This window comes from Monodon monoceros, unplaced genomic scaffold (genome assembly GCF_005190385.1).
Source record: "Monodon monoceros isolate NGI ecotype Baffin Bay Population unplaced genomic scaffold, NGI_Narwhal_1 Super_Scaffold_1, whole genome shotgun sequence".
Taxonomy (NCBI): Eukaryota; Metazoa; Chordata; class Mammalia; order Artiodactyla; family Monodontidae; genus Monodon; species Monodon monoceros.
Window position 1 is genome coordinate 5,197,545 of NW_021703765.1, and position 16,898 is coordinate 5,214,442.

Consider the following 16,898-nt stretch of genomic DNA (forward strand, 5'->3'; position numbering starts at 1 on the left):
TTGTTTCTCTCCTCAGAATTATTTCATGAGTCACATATAAGTCCTGTCCTACTTTAACACTCAGGGTTAGAGTAAGTCCTTTTTTTTTTTTTTTTTTGCCTTTCTTAAAAAATAAATTTATTTATTTTATTTTTGGCTCTGTTGGGTCTCCATTGCTGCGAGCGGGCTTTCTCTAGTTGCGGCGAGTGGGCTTCTCATTGCAGTGGCTTCTCTTGTTGCGGAGCATGGGCTCTAGGCACGCAGGCTTCTGTAGTTGTGGCCTGCGGGCTCTAGAGCACAGGCTCAGTAGCTGTGGCACACGGGCTTAGTTGCTCCGAGGCATGTGGGATCTTCCTGGACCAGGGCTTGAACCTGTGTCCCCTGCATTGGCAGGTGGATTCTTAACCACTGCACCACCAGGGAACCCATTTTTTGCCTTTTTTTAAAAAAAATTTTATTGGAGTATAGTTGATTTACATTGCTGTGTTCAACAAGTAAATCTTCTCTTTTATTATTTTCTAAATCATCCATATAATATCCAATAAATTGTTATAATAATAATACGATATGTCCTAAACTAGCCAAAGCAAGTAAATGTAGGTGATGCTATTAATTTATATACTTAAGGATAAAAAAATTATACCTAACCCATAAGTATCATTCACACATCTAATTTAGCAATTTTAAGTAGTTTTGTTTTCTTTAATGGATGTTTTGACATGGAATATGTATATTTATCCTACAGCTTAATGTATTTTCTAAATATGATTAAATCCCTTTTTAAACGCTTGATGGAAGCTCATCTTCTCCCCAAAATAACAGTGAGTGGATATAGTACGAAGGTTGCTCCTTTACAGAAAAATGCACTTTTCAATCTCAATACATATCTTTAGAAATGTTCTTTTAGTTTATGCTGATTTACAGATTACTAGTGATTTAATTAGGCCAGTGGTTACTAAAAAATCTCAATCTTATTTTTATAAGCTACTGTCAACTAAAAATGAACCAGAAGAAAAATAAAGGTTTTTAAAAAAATGTTGGCATAGATTGGTAGATAATGGAGTTATTTTTATTCCCCTCATATTTTTCCAGACATAATAATACATTTTTCTTGGAGGACAATTAACAGTAAATATGTAACAACATAGACAACAGCTACATATCTGCAAGTATAGGTGAAAATTGGTTAAGTAATGTGCTATGAAAGTTCTTGCCCACAAGAGGATAATATTCTTGTGATATAATACAATATATTCGTACTAGGAAGAGAATCATATGTTATATTCCCTAGCCATTTTCATAACATATCCTGTCTAGTTTAAATGTGAGATTTCAAAGGTCCTATCTGTCTTCTATTTTATGAAGATTTTCTACTGTCAGGATACATTTACAGACTGAAAGGAAATGGCTTCATCAGTACTGCTTAAACCCAGTTTCCTACTAGAATATTGCAGATAATTTTCCAAAAAAAATCCATCATTTGGCGGCAATTATTTATCAGGTGTCTTTGATAAACGAATATTATGACTTGTATAGTGAGTTAAAAAAATGGAAGAAACAGAACTTTACAGCTCAGAACTATGTCAATTAAAATATGGTAGGAAAATTTCAAGAAACTCATATAATACAGAATGTATCAGAAACACTATTGATTTTGGTCTTTTTTTTTTTTTTTGGTAATGTCACTTATTTTAGCTGTTAAAAAAAATCCCTTGAAGATGTCAATACTGTGGATGAATTAATGAAAGATCCCTAGTGGGCCTGGAGCTTTATTATTTTCTATAGAGAACTACATGTACGTAGCTAAATACTACTTACTTTTGAATCAGAAGAGCAAGTGTCCTACACCGATTCTTTACAGGGTTTTGGAAATCCTCCTTATCACTCATTGTTATAGGGTGCAGGCTCAAAGGAAACCAGTGACAGTGTAAATTGAGTTCAAGAGGCATTAATTCTGCCTTATATCCTATAAGTAGTCTCTACCGCAATGCTAACTTTGGAGAACTGTGACAAAGCACCCTCTTCTAGGACAGCACATTGAACTTATAAAAGCTAGCAGTTTATAAGCTCTCTCTTTCAACAAAATCACATCTTGAAATTTGGCCATATGTGAGCAAAACCTTCCCTTGGAGAAGCTGAACTTTTCCCATATGTCGGCTTTTCTCAGAAAGTAAAAACTCGTGGGTCTCCGTCAGGGAGGCAGCATTACTCAGCAAGCGGTAGTTCAGAACTCAAAAGTGAGAAGAGAGTTTGCCAAGCAAGCAGGATGTGGTGTATAGTTAAAAGTCCTTGTGCATGTGTGTGTGTAGGAAAATGAATGGACTTTTCAAGGAAAAAGTTGCAGCCATAACCTGGAAGGATTAGGGGAGCAGAGTAAAAACCTTAGCATCTGCCTGACTCTGTCTCTTGGTGAGTGAAGAAATGAATAGAGGACCTGAGAGCCTCTGTCACGGACCAGGTCCGGGATGTGCACTCTCATTCCATCAGCACTGAGGTTTGAGCAGAAGTGCAACCCTTCAGCCCCAGGCACAGCCCAGGAGGCAGGCCCCTATTTATGAGAATTTGATCTCAAATACAGACATGCTGGCCAATGGGATATGGGAGGAATAAAGACATGGACAAAAGGTTTGGGCGCCCCTCTTTTTTTTCCCCTGGGATTTCCTTCCTGAATTTCCTGGATCCCCCTTCAGATGCAAGGACCACCCATTGGTCTAGGAATATTTCAGTGGCCACTTCCTTGGCTACATTACAACGACCTGTGTCCTGGGAAAGCAAAGAGAAGGGAAAACATGTTAGACATACTTGAGTGGACGGATTTAGCAAAGACCAACTTTCCCTTCTTCTACCTTCAAATTGCTATTGAGAAATACAGTGGTTTCCCTTAAGAAAAATTTTAACGTCGCCACTGTTTCATTGAAGGATATTTTTTTCCAAAAACTTATTTTTATAAACAAGATTTTTGGATGCAAAAAATAATTACTATCCATTCTTAAACATGTCAACATTCTACTGCCAACTTGCATCACTGACCAGTTTTCAATGACCCTCCCTCCCCCATCGGTGACCTGTTTCCTTTGTCATCTATTCACCATCTACTAACCGCTCTAACCGTGCACTAGCCACTCTTTCTCAACTCCACTCCCATCCACTCATCCCCCCGCCCTAACACACACACACACACCCCACGCTGGCACAAGAATCGCACGTGGGTCACACAACTCCCTCGGGACCTTCTGCTATTTTCCCCTTTGATCCTTTTACAAGTACATACGTGGGCAGGTACACCCGGATTTTCTGAGACGCTCCTCCGGGCTCTCCATCCGTCAGCTCACCCCTTGCTCCTTTCTCGAGCCTGTAGCTCCCCTTGCAGGCACCAAGTTCAGATGGAGTTGGCGTTCCGCGGGCGCGCAGTCTCTCTCCCTCTCTGTGTTCTCTCTCTGTCTCTGCGTCTCCTTCTCTCTCTCTCTCCCCTCCCCTTTTCTCTAGGTCCGGCGGTCTGGCGTTCTCCTTCTCTCGCTCTAGCTCTCCATTCCATCCTGCCCCATCTACCCACTTTCCATTAAATGGACGGAAACACACACACACACGCACACACGCACGCCCGCACGCAAGCACGCGCGCGCCCTTCTCTATTTGATCACTTTACCCCACCGTCGAAGGCCTGCAGCTTCCGGGAATCAAAGGGCCAAAAGCTTGACGGAAGGAGTCTTCGAGGTTGCTTCCAGGGCTCGGGGATCCCCCCGGCCTTGGGGGTGACCTCATTGCAAATTATTGGTCTGTAGACCTCTACCCTCTCCCAGCGGCTCTGCTGGGAAAATGAGGGCAAGACAGCAGCGAGCGTTCACCCGCACCCGCACGCGCGCACGCGCCCACGCGGGCTGCCCCGAGCCGCAGCAGCAGGTGCCAGAAGGTGGAGGTCAGGCCGGGAGCCCGGCGGCGGCAGCCGCCCGGCAGACACCGGTCTCCGGGCCACTCTCCCGGCCCTTGCCTCTCGCTCCTGCCTTTTGAGGTGACCCTAGTCTTCGCAGCAAAGCGCCTCTCCGCTTTCTACCTCCTTTAATTCTCCCTACGCCCACCTCCTCACCGCCATCATCCCCAACAGGAGTCCCAGTCCGGTCTGCGGAGTGGCAGGCGCGGGGGCTGCGGCTGAGCGCCCCCGGGGTCCCGCGCCGCCGAGGCGGGGGCCGGGGGTCGCCGGCCTCTGCTTGACCCGGAGGTGCGGCTAGCGGCCGGTGGGCGCGGGCGGAGTCTGTAGCGGCGGGACGGCCGGACGCAGCCGGGAGGGTAGGAGGTGGCGCTGCAGCGCCCAGGAGGGACTCCCCGCTCCGCGCGCTCCAGCCCTCCTCGGGCCGCCCCGGGTTTACTGTGCTTCATATTCATTTATTTGCATTTTACAAACGGGTTTTTTCGGAGCTGTTTACCTAGCAACTCTTTTTTCTTTCTTCTTTCCTTTCTTTTTTTCTTTCTTTCTTTTTTATTAATTTCCTCTTTCTCTCCGAGTTGAACGCGCTGCGCGCGCGCGCGTCTGTCCATGAAGGGGTGGGGTAGGAGGCGATCTGTGTTTGCCTTGGGGGTTTTAAATATTTTGGGGAGGGTGAAGGAAAATTGCTAGAAGCCCGTGTCTTTGCAGGAGCAGTTTGTTGCGGGCGACCTCCGCATCAGGCCGGGTGATAAAACGCGAAACTTTTAATGCTGCCTTTGCCTCCGGCGCGCCCCTGCCTCGTCTCCCAGCCCGAGACCGGAGTAAATGGCAAAGCCTTCACCCCCGAAGGGAGACAGAACCCGTTTCTTCTAGACAGATGGAATATGAGGGGTGGGGGACAGATCTACCGGAAATTCTAATCGTTAAAAAGTGAAAATTTGAACCCCGAAAGGGATTTTCACATGGCGGCCCCTCCCCCTTGCACGCCTTTTATCCCGCACGAGGATGCAGCTCGGGATTTGCCGGCGCGCTTCTGGCCCCCTCGGCCCAGGCTGGCCGAGTGACGGATCCCAGCCTGGTCCTCCCCCCGTCCCCCTCCCCTCCCCCCCGCCGGGATCGGAGCTGGTGTGCTGTCCTTGCTGCTGCCGCCGTCGCCGCCCCATTCCGCTGCGCACCAGCCCCGGGGGCGCCGGCCGCGCCGAGCTGCCCGATTTCACGCCGGCCCCGGGCTTCCCGGAGGGCCGCGCAGCCCCAGGCGATGACTCAGGCGCCCACCTGGTAACTGTCATTTTCCCGCTCCCCCCACCCCCACCGCCCTCCCGTCCCCGCCCCCCTTTGCCACCTCGGTTCCCCTCCACCACCCTCCGGCCCTCCTCCCAGACGCCCACCCCCCGCTCCTCTTTCCGCGAGATCGCAGAGGTGGCGCGCAGCCCGGCGAGCCGATGACCGACCCCTTCCTCCGGTCTTCAATGCCTCAGCGGAAGATCCCCAAGGGCTGGAGAGAGGAGGGCTGCTGGACATCCTCCCTCGGAGGCTGCTCCGACCTGCTGCTCGTGGTGTATGAAACTGGGGACTGAGCGAGCCCCAGCCGCAGCCGTCCGCTCCGTGGCTGCCGTCGGTCCGGACTGGGCCCCGCTCCTCTCGCCGCGCCCGCCGCCCGGCCCCGGCTCGGGACACCCCAGGGCTCGCCCGCGCGCCGACTGCCCGCGCGCCCTCCTGACGGCTGCGGCGGCGGCGGTGATGCAAAGGAGGAGGGTGCTGCCGCCGGCGGCGCTGATGGTGGCGCCCGGCGCCCGGGTGTGAGGCGCGCGTCACGGCGAGGATGCTGCTGGCCTCGCGGCGCTGAGAGGGCGAGCGCGAGCCCGGGGCGGAGGACGCACGGGTCCGGATCTTGCTGCCGTGTGGGCTCCGATCTCCTTCTTTCCTCTCTCACTTCCCCCCACCCCAACCCCCCTTCATTTGCTCTTGGTTTGCATATCCAAAACACCTCTCGACTCCGACCTCTCCCCGACCGCTGGAAGTCTCCCTGTCTCTAAATGGAATTAGTGGAGATCGGAGCCTCGGGTGTAACGAACAGACATGATCTATGGACGCAGTTTGTTTCACAGTGAGTACCTTTCCCGCCGCGCCGGGGCTCTCCGGGTGCCGTCCTCCCCGCCTGCCCTCCCTCGTGGCCGAACGCGCAGGGAAAGCCTGGCCACCGCCGCGCTCCCGCCGGACCGCGCAGGCCCCGCGAGTCTGGGGCAGATGTAAACTTTCTGTATCGCAGCATCATAGAACCGGCGTGCGGGCTGCGCAAGGCGGTGGTCACTGGATCGCAGAATCTGCCGCGGAAAACAGCCTTTCCGTGGGCAGGAACATCCCGGGGCAGAGCATGGCGAATAGTTCGGGGGTGGGCACGTGCGCAAGAGCGAGGTGGCCTGTGGAAAGAGGGAGAGAGCTGGCCTGATAGTTCCTTTCGGGGGCTTCTGAGCTCGGCCGGCCCGCCTGCCCACCCCCGTGGGTAGTTTGTGGTTCACCTGAACGCAGCCCCCGAGGGGAGGGCGAGGGCCAAGCTCAACTCTTCCGGAGAGTAGATAGCCCTCTAGTGTTGCTTCACGAGTGTGTGGTGCGCGTGCAATTGGGGCGGGGGGGGGGATTGGAGGAAAATAGTGTCAGAAGTCATCGAGTAAACGGCAGTGTAAGAAAATATATGGTGGAAATCTCACAGTTTTATAAAGCAAGGATTAGGGTGGCTATGCCACGCAAAGGACCGGCTTTGCCGCTGTGTTAATCACAGCACACGCTCCACAACGTGATGCCCGCAGAACAGGAAAAGCTGAGTGAAAACACCCAAACTCTAGCTTGATACTGATGGCTGTACACCCGGGTGTGTGCGCGTGCGTGTGTGTAGGTGTAGAAACACGGCACGTTAAAGTAAGACTTTTGTTTTCCTACCTGAGCACAGACAATAGCAACGACTGATATTTTCATTTAAAAGCAGAGAGCCAGGCTAGAGTACAAAGTACAATACTTGACATCATTTCTCAAATACTAATAGCAAGGCCCACAGACTTTTCCTGGAATAATCTTTAAGCATAAATTTGTAAGATCCTGTAGTGAGCTTTAGTTAAGGAAAGCATTGTGAATTATACCTTCCCTTTTCCAAATGCGTTTTTAAGTGGACGTATGATTATACACCTAATGGAACTTAGGGCTTTTAGGTAATCGAGCAACAAAGTCAATAATAAAAACAGAAATAGAGAATGAAAAATCAGAAATTATGAAGACTAGATGACTTTCATGCTTTTCTCAGTTTTAGGCTTTGCAAAAATATTAAGTAACTCAAGGATATGGAAGTAAAACAGAAGGGCAAGTTTCAGTGGTCTTCGTAGATTTACTGTTAAGTTACAGATCAGAGGCTCTTTCTGATACTGGAAAAACTGACTCAATAAAATGCCTATAGAAATAACCTTTCTCAAAATTATAAAATATTTCTGGATAATACTAAATATTAAATCAAAGTTAAGGCTAGAAGAGATTAATTTCAGAGCTTAGAAAATGCTGAGGACTGGGGTTACTTGGTAGTTCATCATTTTATAAGAAATATTTTTAATTATGCTGCTTAACACCATCAATCCACATTAGTCTGTTTTTCTTCTGTTCCCCTCCCCCGACCTGCCATAGGATTTTGCCTAAGTATTTATTTTCTAAAACACAATAACATGGTTGATGAAAATACAACTTTTCCTTTTCACCCTTTTACCTGCTGTCCCTCTTTCTTGCTTTAGAGATACTAGCAAGGTCATTCACACAGAGCAGCTCAGACATACTCCTGAAATCCTGCTGTAATGGGACATTAGTAGGTGACAATATTAACTCTTTAGTCTTGAAGTCTGCATTTGCCTTAGGAGTTTGGGTCTCAGCCATTCCTAACTGGCATTACTTCCTGAGGAGATTCCTAAGTTGTCCTGATTTGTACAATTTATCTGTACAAATTTGTACATTTTATCAGTTTTTGCAAGTTCTGAGTCTGCTTGGAACAGTTAAAAGTGATAAAGTAATCTTCTTTGATATCATTTTATCTTTAAATTGTTATGTTGTTATAGAATTTGATCATTTCGGTGTACATTAAGCTTTCTAATTTTTCTTTTTTTGTTTCAGTTGTAGCAAGTTTAATCATCCTCCATTTGTCTGGGGCAACCAAGCAAGGAACAGGTGTGTTTCTTTAGAAAAATGCAAGTGGAAGACCTCCAGTCACTTGCATTTTCCTATTTTCCCCACATTCTTAATATTCCAGACTATCTGAGCATTTTATAGTGTGTATAATTGATTGGTTTTGACTACGACACCATTTAGAAGTTAATTTACTAATGGATATTGTAAGAATGTCCTCTCTATTTTTAGTTTTATAAAAAATTGGATAGTGGCTTTAAAAAACAATTTTTTTTTTCCAGAAAAGCAAAGCACCTCAGAAACGAAGTCTGTGCAGTGTGGAAGTTGGACAAAACACGCAGACGGAGGTGTCTTCACCTCTCCGAACTATCCCAGCAAGTACCCCCCTGACCGGGAGTGCATCTACATCATAGAAGGTGAGGAAGCCACTGCCAGAGCTGGAGAAAACAGTCAGCCAAATCTGGCCACCTCTAAGCTTTGGATGGACAATATGCATATAGACATTACAAAAATTGGTTTTGGAGACCATACACATAAATATCTCTGAGTGAATCAAATAGCTGTAAAATCTGGGGTCCAGCTAATTATTGAAATTATTAGTAATGGTTTATAAACAGGTGCATTCTGGGAAATAAAAAGAAATCAACAGCAGTTCATTTCGCAGTTCATGTAATTGATTTGGAATTCCGCATTAATGGAATGGATGCATGGTTGGCATAATAGTACCTAATGTGTAACATTTTTGGCAACTAGTATTTTTTTGGCTTAATAATTAGTAGAATAACCCATACATTTGTTATTTTTCTCTTAAATAATATGAAGCACGAAAAACATATTCTCGTCGGAAGTACATCTATGATCATATTTTCCAAATGTCAATCTGAATAGCAGTTGCCTTAGTTTGTGCTCACAAGTGATATTTTCGTACTTTCATGCCAAAGTCAGGATTCCAAATGATGATGCTTCTTTTCATCATTTTTTCCCCAGCTTGAAGGATAAAAAGTGCTGAAAAAGGGATTCAGTTCTCTTTGAACATTTTCCATTTCCATTACCCTTGTAGACACGTCTCTATTAAGGATGATACCGATACATGAACATTTCATCTAGTGGTAGAAGTTTTCAATATTATGTGTTAGTACTTAATAGCCCAAAACTTTCAACCTCCCCAACCCCTGTGTTCCCCCAGCACACACACACACACACACACACACACACACACACACACACACAGAGTTACCTTAACAAAGACAGTATTTATGCTCACTGTTTACTTATAAGCAAGGAACATGTTAATTTGATAGATCTTTCAAATTAAAAGATGTTCTGGTTAACTGATTTCAAGAATTTCATTTAGAAATGATTTTTTTTGTAATTTCTGGACCAAGATCTTTCCTCTCTTCTTGTCATGCTTCAAGTTGAACTTTTAGCAAAGATACACCATATTACAAGAAGAAGAGAGAAATAAGCTCTGATAATAAAAGCATAAAGTTGAGAAACTGAGCTCCGGCGGTTTTTCTTCCTCTTATGATAGATAGAAAAGGAGACTGAAATGTGGAAATTCTGGGTTAAAATTAGCTGCTCTTTCAATCAAGTTAATATTACATATCTGTTATACGTAGTAATACATATACTGTATAATTGTATCGTGTAGTACTAGTTTAAGATCCTCGGCTGATTGACTTTGAGGATGTGAAAACCTACAGATACAAATACAGAGGGCCAAGTAAGGGACTTGAGACTTGAACATCCTTGGATTTTGGTGTCCAAGGAGGGTCCTGGAACCATCCGCCTCCCCTCTCCCCTGCTGCCTGCAGGGACCTAGGGACGACTTGTGTACGTATACATATATATATACATATACATAGATACTTAATCATAGAAATTTGGTATTTTTGTTGTCCCTACTGTACATATAAGGAAACTGAGGCACAGAAGGGTTAAATGTCTTGCTTAACTTCATATAACATAATCTGTGTTTTGAAGCAACAGTATTTCAAAACTACAAATTATTAAAAAGAATAACATCAGCTAATTCTCTTGTAATTCAGAAGAAAATCTTTGCATGTTAATTGTGCTTTCATGTTTATTCTTATTGATAATTTAAATGCATTGCTAACATTTGATTCTAATATCATGCACATATTTGCATTCATTCGTAGTCATGTCAAGGACAAAACTTAAAGTTGGGAAATAAATAGAACCTCCTGTCACTGTTAATCATACTTCTATACCCATCTTGAAATACTTCATACTTGTCTTTTTTCCATTCATACATTCATTTAACAAATATTTGCTGAACCGCTCTTGTTTAGAGAGTATTGAACAAAGTAGACATGGTACTTGCCTAATGGAACTTACGACATGGCCTGGGGACTATGCTTTTTTCAGTAAACAATCTCAAGTGGCCCCGAGATGAGCAGTTTTGGAATAGAGAGAAAGACAAGAAGTCTATAAGGAGGAAGAGATGCTTACACTCAGTCCTAAAGAACATTCAGGAGATAATTGTCCTCTGTGTAGAATAGCACGTGCAGAGGTTCAGAGCCACGGTGAGGTTGGTTACACACGTGTCGTATCATAGGGTGTCTGCAGAGGTTGAGGAGAGCAGCAAGTAAGGAGTCTGAATGGCAGGTGGCCTCAGATAAAGGAGAACTTGGCATCCATCTTCCACCCAGGCAAGTTTGGACTTTATGTTATAGACAAGCGAGTGCCATTGAAGTAACTCGAGAAAAAGAATAAGGTGAGATTTCGATGAAGAAACTAGAGGAAGAGAACATAAGCTGAAACTATTGTGAAAGGTGGAGTAAACCATAGGAGAAGCCTGAACTACAGAAGTGACATTGATGGTGGAGTCAAGGGAACAAATGAGAGGTATTTGGGAAGCCGAGTCTAGCGTGACCGGATGTAGGGATGAGAGAATAGGCAATCTCAGGACTATTCTAAAGTTTTGGCTTGGTGATGTGTTACATGGAATTGCCATGTCAGATAAGGAATAGAGGTGGAGAAAGGGGGGTTAAAGGAAAAATAATGTGTTCCATTTGGTGTTTATGGAGGTGTCTCATGAAGAGATTGGATGTGTGGTCTTCAGTTCAGTGGATAGCTCTGGGATAAAAATATATATTTATAGGTGATAAATATAGTGCTTGCTGTTGAGGCTGCGAGTATGAATAAAATTACCCAAAGTGTATTTGGAGCACTTTAACTCTTTTGGAAAATCCAGATGCTTGGGTCTGCCTCCAGGAATTCTGATTTAATTGGGCTTAGGTGGAGCTGCAGACATTATTATATTATAATCTCTTTCCATTGGGATGCTAGTGGCGTCCAGAGCCCTGGTCTAGAAAGAGAGGAAAGAAGACATAGAATAGATTTCTGGAAAATGACATGTAAGGGAGGGCAGAGTAAGGAGAAAGTCAACACGGACTGTGAAGGAAAAGCCAGAGAATATCAGGATCGTATTTTTTTTGTAAGTCTCTAATTTTCAAGTAATCATGTATCTCAACTCTATATACATTTTGATACCCATGCATGCAAGGCTTTAGTTTCAAAGCCATTCAAGGGTGATATTCAATATATATTTAAGAACTGGTGTGGGGGGACAGTAGTCATTCCGAATGATTGCTGACCACGTGGGAAGCAGGCCCTGCCATGGCAGGACTTAACTTTCAAGTTTCTGGAGGTGATTGGTCTTTAAAGAGGATCAAGTGGCTAGAAAGCAACCGAAGGACTCAAGACAGCAGTTTACTAACTAGGATAAACGTGTGGATATTTCAACAACTGTAATGGCTATTCTGGGGGTACTCTGGCTGAGTATCAGCCTGGAATGCCAGAATCTTGAACAGTTTTGACCATGACAAGGGAAGAATGGAAGGGCACTAGCAAATGCATCCATGTGGAGGTTTATGGAGCTGCTCACCCTATCAGGCTCTTCCATGGTTATTTAAAGAGCTGTAAACACATTTATGAAGATAAATTCATTTATAATTCACCCAACAAAGATTTTTTTTTGGAGAAATTCTCAGTGACAAGTATTGTGCATGAATGCTGAAAAAAGAAGGTGAATAGATACGGGTTTTGTCTTTAGTAAGTAGATGTAGAGAGGAGATTTTTTTTTTTAAGCAAGATTTTCCCACATAAACAGGAGTTGGATTGGAGGTATATATGTACTCAAGAAAGTGGGAAAACACACGAAAGCCTAAAAGAGCATGCTGTCTTAGAAAACATGATATGCCTGGAGTGGCCTGAACTTGGGCTGTATGCGAGGTGAAAAGACCCTGGCAGGGTGAGTTGTTGGATACTTCTAAGAAACCTGTATGTCAAGTGAATTGATCATTTTCCTATAGCTGATAGAGAGTTGCTGAATAAGTTGAAACCTGAGAATGACATGATAATATTTGCGTTCTAGGAAAATTACTCTTAATATCCCTCTACACACACTTCAATCTAATCAACACATCTAATTGGGACTATTTGAATGGTTTAACTCCATGCTGAACAGTTCTCAAGTTTCTGACCTTAAAACTGGATTCTCCTGAAGATGTGGGAAAAGTGACAGAGAGATGCCTCTCTACTTTTTAAACCTGAGTCAGCAGGTTTTCACAAAACTACTGTGATTTGTTCATTCTGTGTTAGATATTGAAGTGGTCATTTTATATCAGATAATATTTTGTGCAACATCATCAGTTTTAAGAAGCATCTCTTAGACATTATTATGGAAGTATTATCTCTAAGGATGCTAAGAATAACAAAGTTGCTTAGCGTTTCTATGCATATCACAGTCAAAATTTGATAGGAGTTATACAGATAAAATCTGAAGTAGAATCAGAGAAACCAAACTACGGATTTAAAAAGAACCTTCTAGGGCTTCCCTAGTGGTGCAGTGGTTGAGAGTCCGCCTGCCGATGCAGTGGACACGGGTTCGTGCCCCGGTCCGGGAAAATCCCACATGCCGCAGAGGGGCTGGGCCCGTGAGCCATGGCCTCTGAGCCTGCGCGTTCAGAGCCTGCGCGTCAGGAGCCTGCGCGTCCGGAGCCTGTGCTCCGCAACGGGAGAGGCCACGACAGTGAGAGGCTCGCGTACCGCAAAAAAACAAAACAAAAAGGACCTTCTAGACATAATCTTTCTTTTTTTTTTTTTCCAGCTGCCCCAAGACAGTGCATTGAACTTTATTTTGATGAAAAGTACTCTATTGAACCTTCTTGGGAGTGCAAATTTGATCATATTGAAGTTCGAGATGGACCTTTTGGATTTTCTCCAATAATTGGACGTTTTTGTGGACAACAAAATCCACCTGTAATAAAATCCAGTGGAAGATTTCTATGGATTAAATTTTTTGCTGATGGAGAGCTGGAATCTATGGGATTTTCAGCTCGATACAATTTCACACCTGGTAAGTGGGGGCTTGTTTTTTTCCCTATATCTTTTCCTTCCTTGATTTTCTATCTTCATACTATAAGAACTTTTGTAAGACAACTTAATAATTTCCAAAGAGTTTCCCAGTTCTATTTAAAACCAAACCTACAATACTTTCTCTTTTCATTTCATTAATTCTGAAAGGAAAATAATTTTTCTTTAAAATTTAGCCTACACTAGAGGTACAGCATAGTGACTCAGGGGTCTTACATGGTCATCAGCAACACAGTTAATTAGCTGGACTTCCGTTATGCTGAAACGTGTAATTTGAGAGGCCGTCTGTAATAGAGAAACTAATTATGCATTGAATCCTAATAAACTTGAAAAGGCAATTGCAATATTGTAAAATGTATCCATCAAAATGATCTTTGGAGAACTCAAATAAAAAATTCATCTGTTCTGAAAATTATAATTTTTTTTTTGAAAATTATAATTTTTAAAGCAAATGGGTCTTCGTATAAAGCAGTCAGTCTAATCTCTTTTTAGAAATGCAAATTCCTAAGAGTTGTGGTAAAAGGAAAAGTGAGCCCCATAGCAGCCAAATACCCATTTGCAAGGTCTGGTACCCATTAGCTGTTATTATATAATTATCTATTCTATGTCAGTTTTCCTTTTAACCTGTTGATATTCAAAAGGGTCTGTGATGTTGACTGGCTCACTTTATGATGAGTTATCATTTAATATAATAAAAATTGGTTACATTTTTAAACTGCAAGAACATCAGGCTGAAGCAATTTGAGATTTGATGAAGTCACTTTTTTTTGATGGAAAAATGACTCAACTTATATAAAGGACATTATTTATTTATAATTACATTTTTTTAAGTTTGTACATATTGTTTTACTCAGGTTATAAAAGACAGTAAATTAAATTGGAATATATGTAAAATTTGTTCAAGTTTCCATTCCATGTTACAGAGGTAACATCAGAGCAGGGCTATGATGCTCAGTTCAAGCACTAACATTTTTGAAATAATTAATATAAGATTAATGATGACTTTTATTGTGATATTATGGTTTAATAATATAATAATTAAAATAAGTAAGATATTAACCCTACCATATGCCTTAGCCTTAAACATTAGGAATATTTTTATAATATCTCTAAGAGATTGTGGTTTTCATTATGCTTTGCTAATAATATTGGATTGGTCACAAAAGTCATGGGTATTTCACATGTGGCAATCAAACCGATTCGATGTGTTCCAGAAAGGTGTAAACACTGAGATTACTTTATTAGTGCTAGAGTTTTCAATGGAAATATATATATATATTTTCTTAACTGCTAATTTTGAGTATAACTAGGATCTAAAAATAATGGCACATGGTATGATCTAGGCTTTTGTAAGTTATATTTTCACCTTGGGACTGGTGATCATGGGAACAACGTGAGGATCTAAAACTGTAGTTTCATTAGAAATGTAGGGTCAACTAACATACTATATCAACTTAAGCAATTCTATCCACGTTTCTAGCTCTACTTGAGATACATAAATGGTGGCGTTCAATCTGATATCCTAGGTTTTCCAAAGCTTCTTTGTTCCCGAGCATTGTTCTTTGCTCCTTGTTTCTTTAGATCCACCTTGCTTCATCTGTAGAAGGAGAAGATTTTATAACCAGGAACATCTGAATCAGAGGGGAATATGAGGAGATGATTCCATGTAATTAAGAATGAGTTAAGGATAGACTGAGGCTTCTGCTGTCACTCAGATAAGCTTGAGTGAAGTGTGCCGGGAAACCTACACTTGGCATCTGAGGGGAAAGTAGGACCATAAAAAGGAGTTGTGTAAAACTTCCATGACTGCACAAGTTGACACGCTATGGCCCAAGGACATTGCCTGAGTGACGCAGTAATCTACAGCTCATTCCATAAAGAGGCAATATTGAGGAAGCCACTTAGTTAATGTAGACGGAAGGGGGTAGGGATTAGTGATCATTTAGACAGCATTTAGGGAATAAGGAGTCAGGCGGGCTTTAGTTTAATTTGGGCTTCATTTTTACTTGGTGGTATGCTTCAAGCGGTGACCTGTGGGAACTGAGAGAGCTCCTCAAGTCAACTTAATCATTTACGTGATAAAGCATTGCTGAAATCTCGAGGGCCCCAGGGTGGGATGCACATTGGAGGAGAGATCTTCCCACCCAGTCACCCCGAGAACTGGACTCCAGCACAGCTGTGAGGAACACTGGTTTTGGAAGCAGGTTGGGCTTCCAATTCTAGATTTCTTATTTCTTGCTTGCTGTAAACTCTGGACGTGATCCTTCATGTTCTATGCTTCAATATTTTTATTTGTAAAGTAGGGATAATATTGATTACTCACAAGATTGTTTGAAGATTGTTTGATTATCGACCAATGCATATTTATGGATTTCTTCACTTCCTATGGGATCTCAACTGTTGATAGCTATTATTGTATTAATTTGATCACGTTTTCTTTAAAAGTAAAGGAGGCTTGGCGTAGTTTATTGGGAGAGCAAGTGTCCCAGACTTTTTAAATTACAACTTCTCTTTCCCTGATTTTTTGGGATGGATATGAAAAACTAATACCACACGATGTCACTTTTCCTTATTAGGTTTAAGTGGGCCTAAGTCTCCACATGAGGGTTATAGTTATTTCTGATAGCAGTCATAAAATATGATAGAGCAGAAATAGCAGTAGGAAGGCTAGGTGGTCTTTATTATTTTTGAGAATTTACCATGATCTGGAATCTGGATCTTAATTTACAGTCCCAGAAACTTGATGTCAGCACAGTGAGAGTGTACCCACGCTTAGGAACGAATCACATTAACCAAGCTAAACATACACATATACATACATGTGAATGTACACAAATATACACACATACACACATGTACATATATGTACACGCATATAAACATACATACTTTTTTTTTTTTTTTTGCGGTACGCGGGCCTTTCACTGTTGTGGCCTCTCCCGTTGCGGAGCACAGGTTCCCGGACGTGCAGGCTCAGCGGCCATGGTTCACGGGCCCAGCCTCTCTGCGGCATGTGGGATCTTCCCGGACCGGGGCACGAACCCGTGTCCCCTGCATCGGCAGGCGGGCTCTCAACCACTGCGCCACCAGGGAAGCCCATATATACGTTTTTAGTAAGAATTCTTAGAATCACACAGCTCATTGTTTCTTGTAAGCGACCATACATGGGCATCCAGATTAGAATCAGAACATTGTACAGTGAGTGTGAAATCCAAATATTGAAGCATGTTTACTAGCATCCAGCGAAGGTACGTGATGATTCATCTTGATAACATGGACCATTTTTCCCAATGATGCTCTAGGTCCCAAATTGCCATGGGTCAGTACCCCTGTCCAGTCTTCAGCTTCGGCCATGCCTGACTGGGACACTAATTTGTGTCAACTCTTATCTCAAAACTTGTTTCTATCTCTTAATATCTGAATATCTTTGACTTCCTTTCTG

General features: G+C 43.1%; 1 protein-coding gene across 2 annotated transcripts in view; it reads left to right on the plus strand.

Moving 5' to 3' along the window:
• The first annotated feature begins 5,305 nt into the window (after positions 1-5,305).
• Positions 5,306-16,898, plus strand: part of NETO1 (neuropilin and tolloid like 1) — an 89,833-nt gene continuing 78,240 nt past the window's right edge. Inside the window, exons 1-4 of one of the 2 annotated variants that reach the window (XM_029229015.1) lie at positions 5,306-6,008; positions 8,045-8,098; positions 8,338-8,472; positions 13,191-13,439. In XM_029229015.1, coding sequence (XP_029084848.1) covers positions 5,981-6,008; positions 8,045-8,098; positions 8,338-8,472; positions 13,191-13,439 — 466 coding nt within the window. In that variant the 5' untranslated portion in view covers positions 5,306-5,980. The remainder of the gene's footprint in view (positions 6,009-8,044; positions 8,099-8,337; positions 8,473-13,190; positions 13,440-16,898) is intronic. The other variant, XM_029229007.1, reaches the window with a different exon arrangement.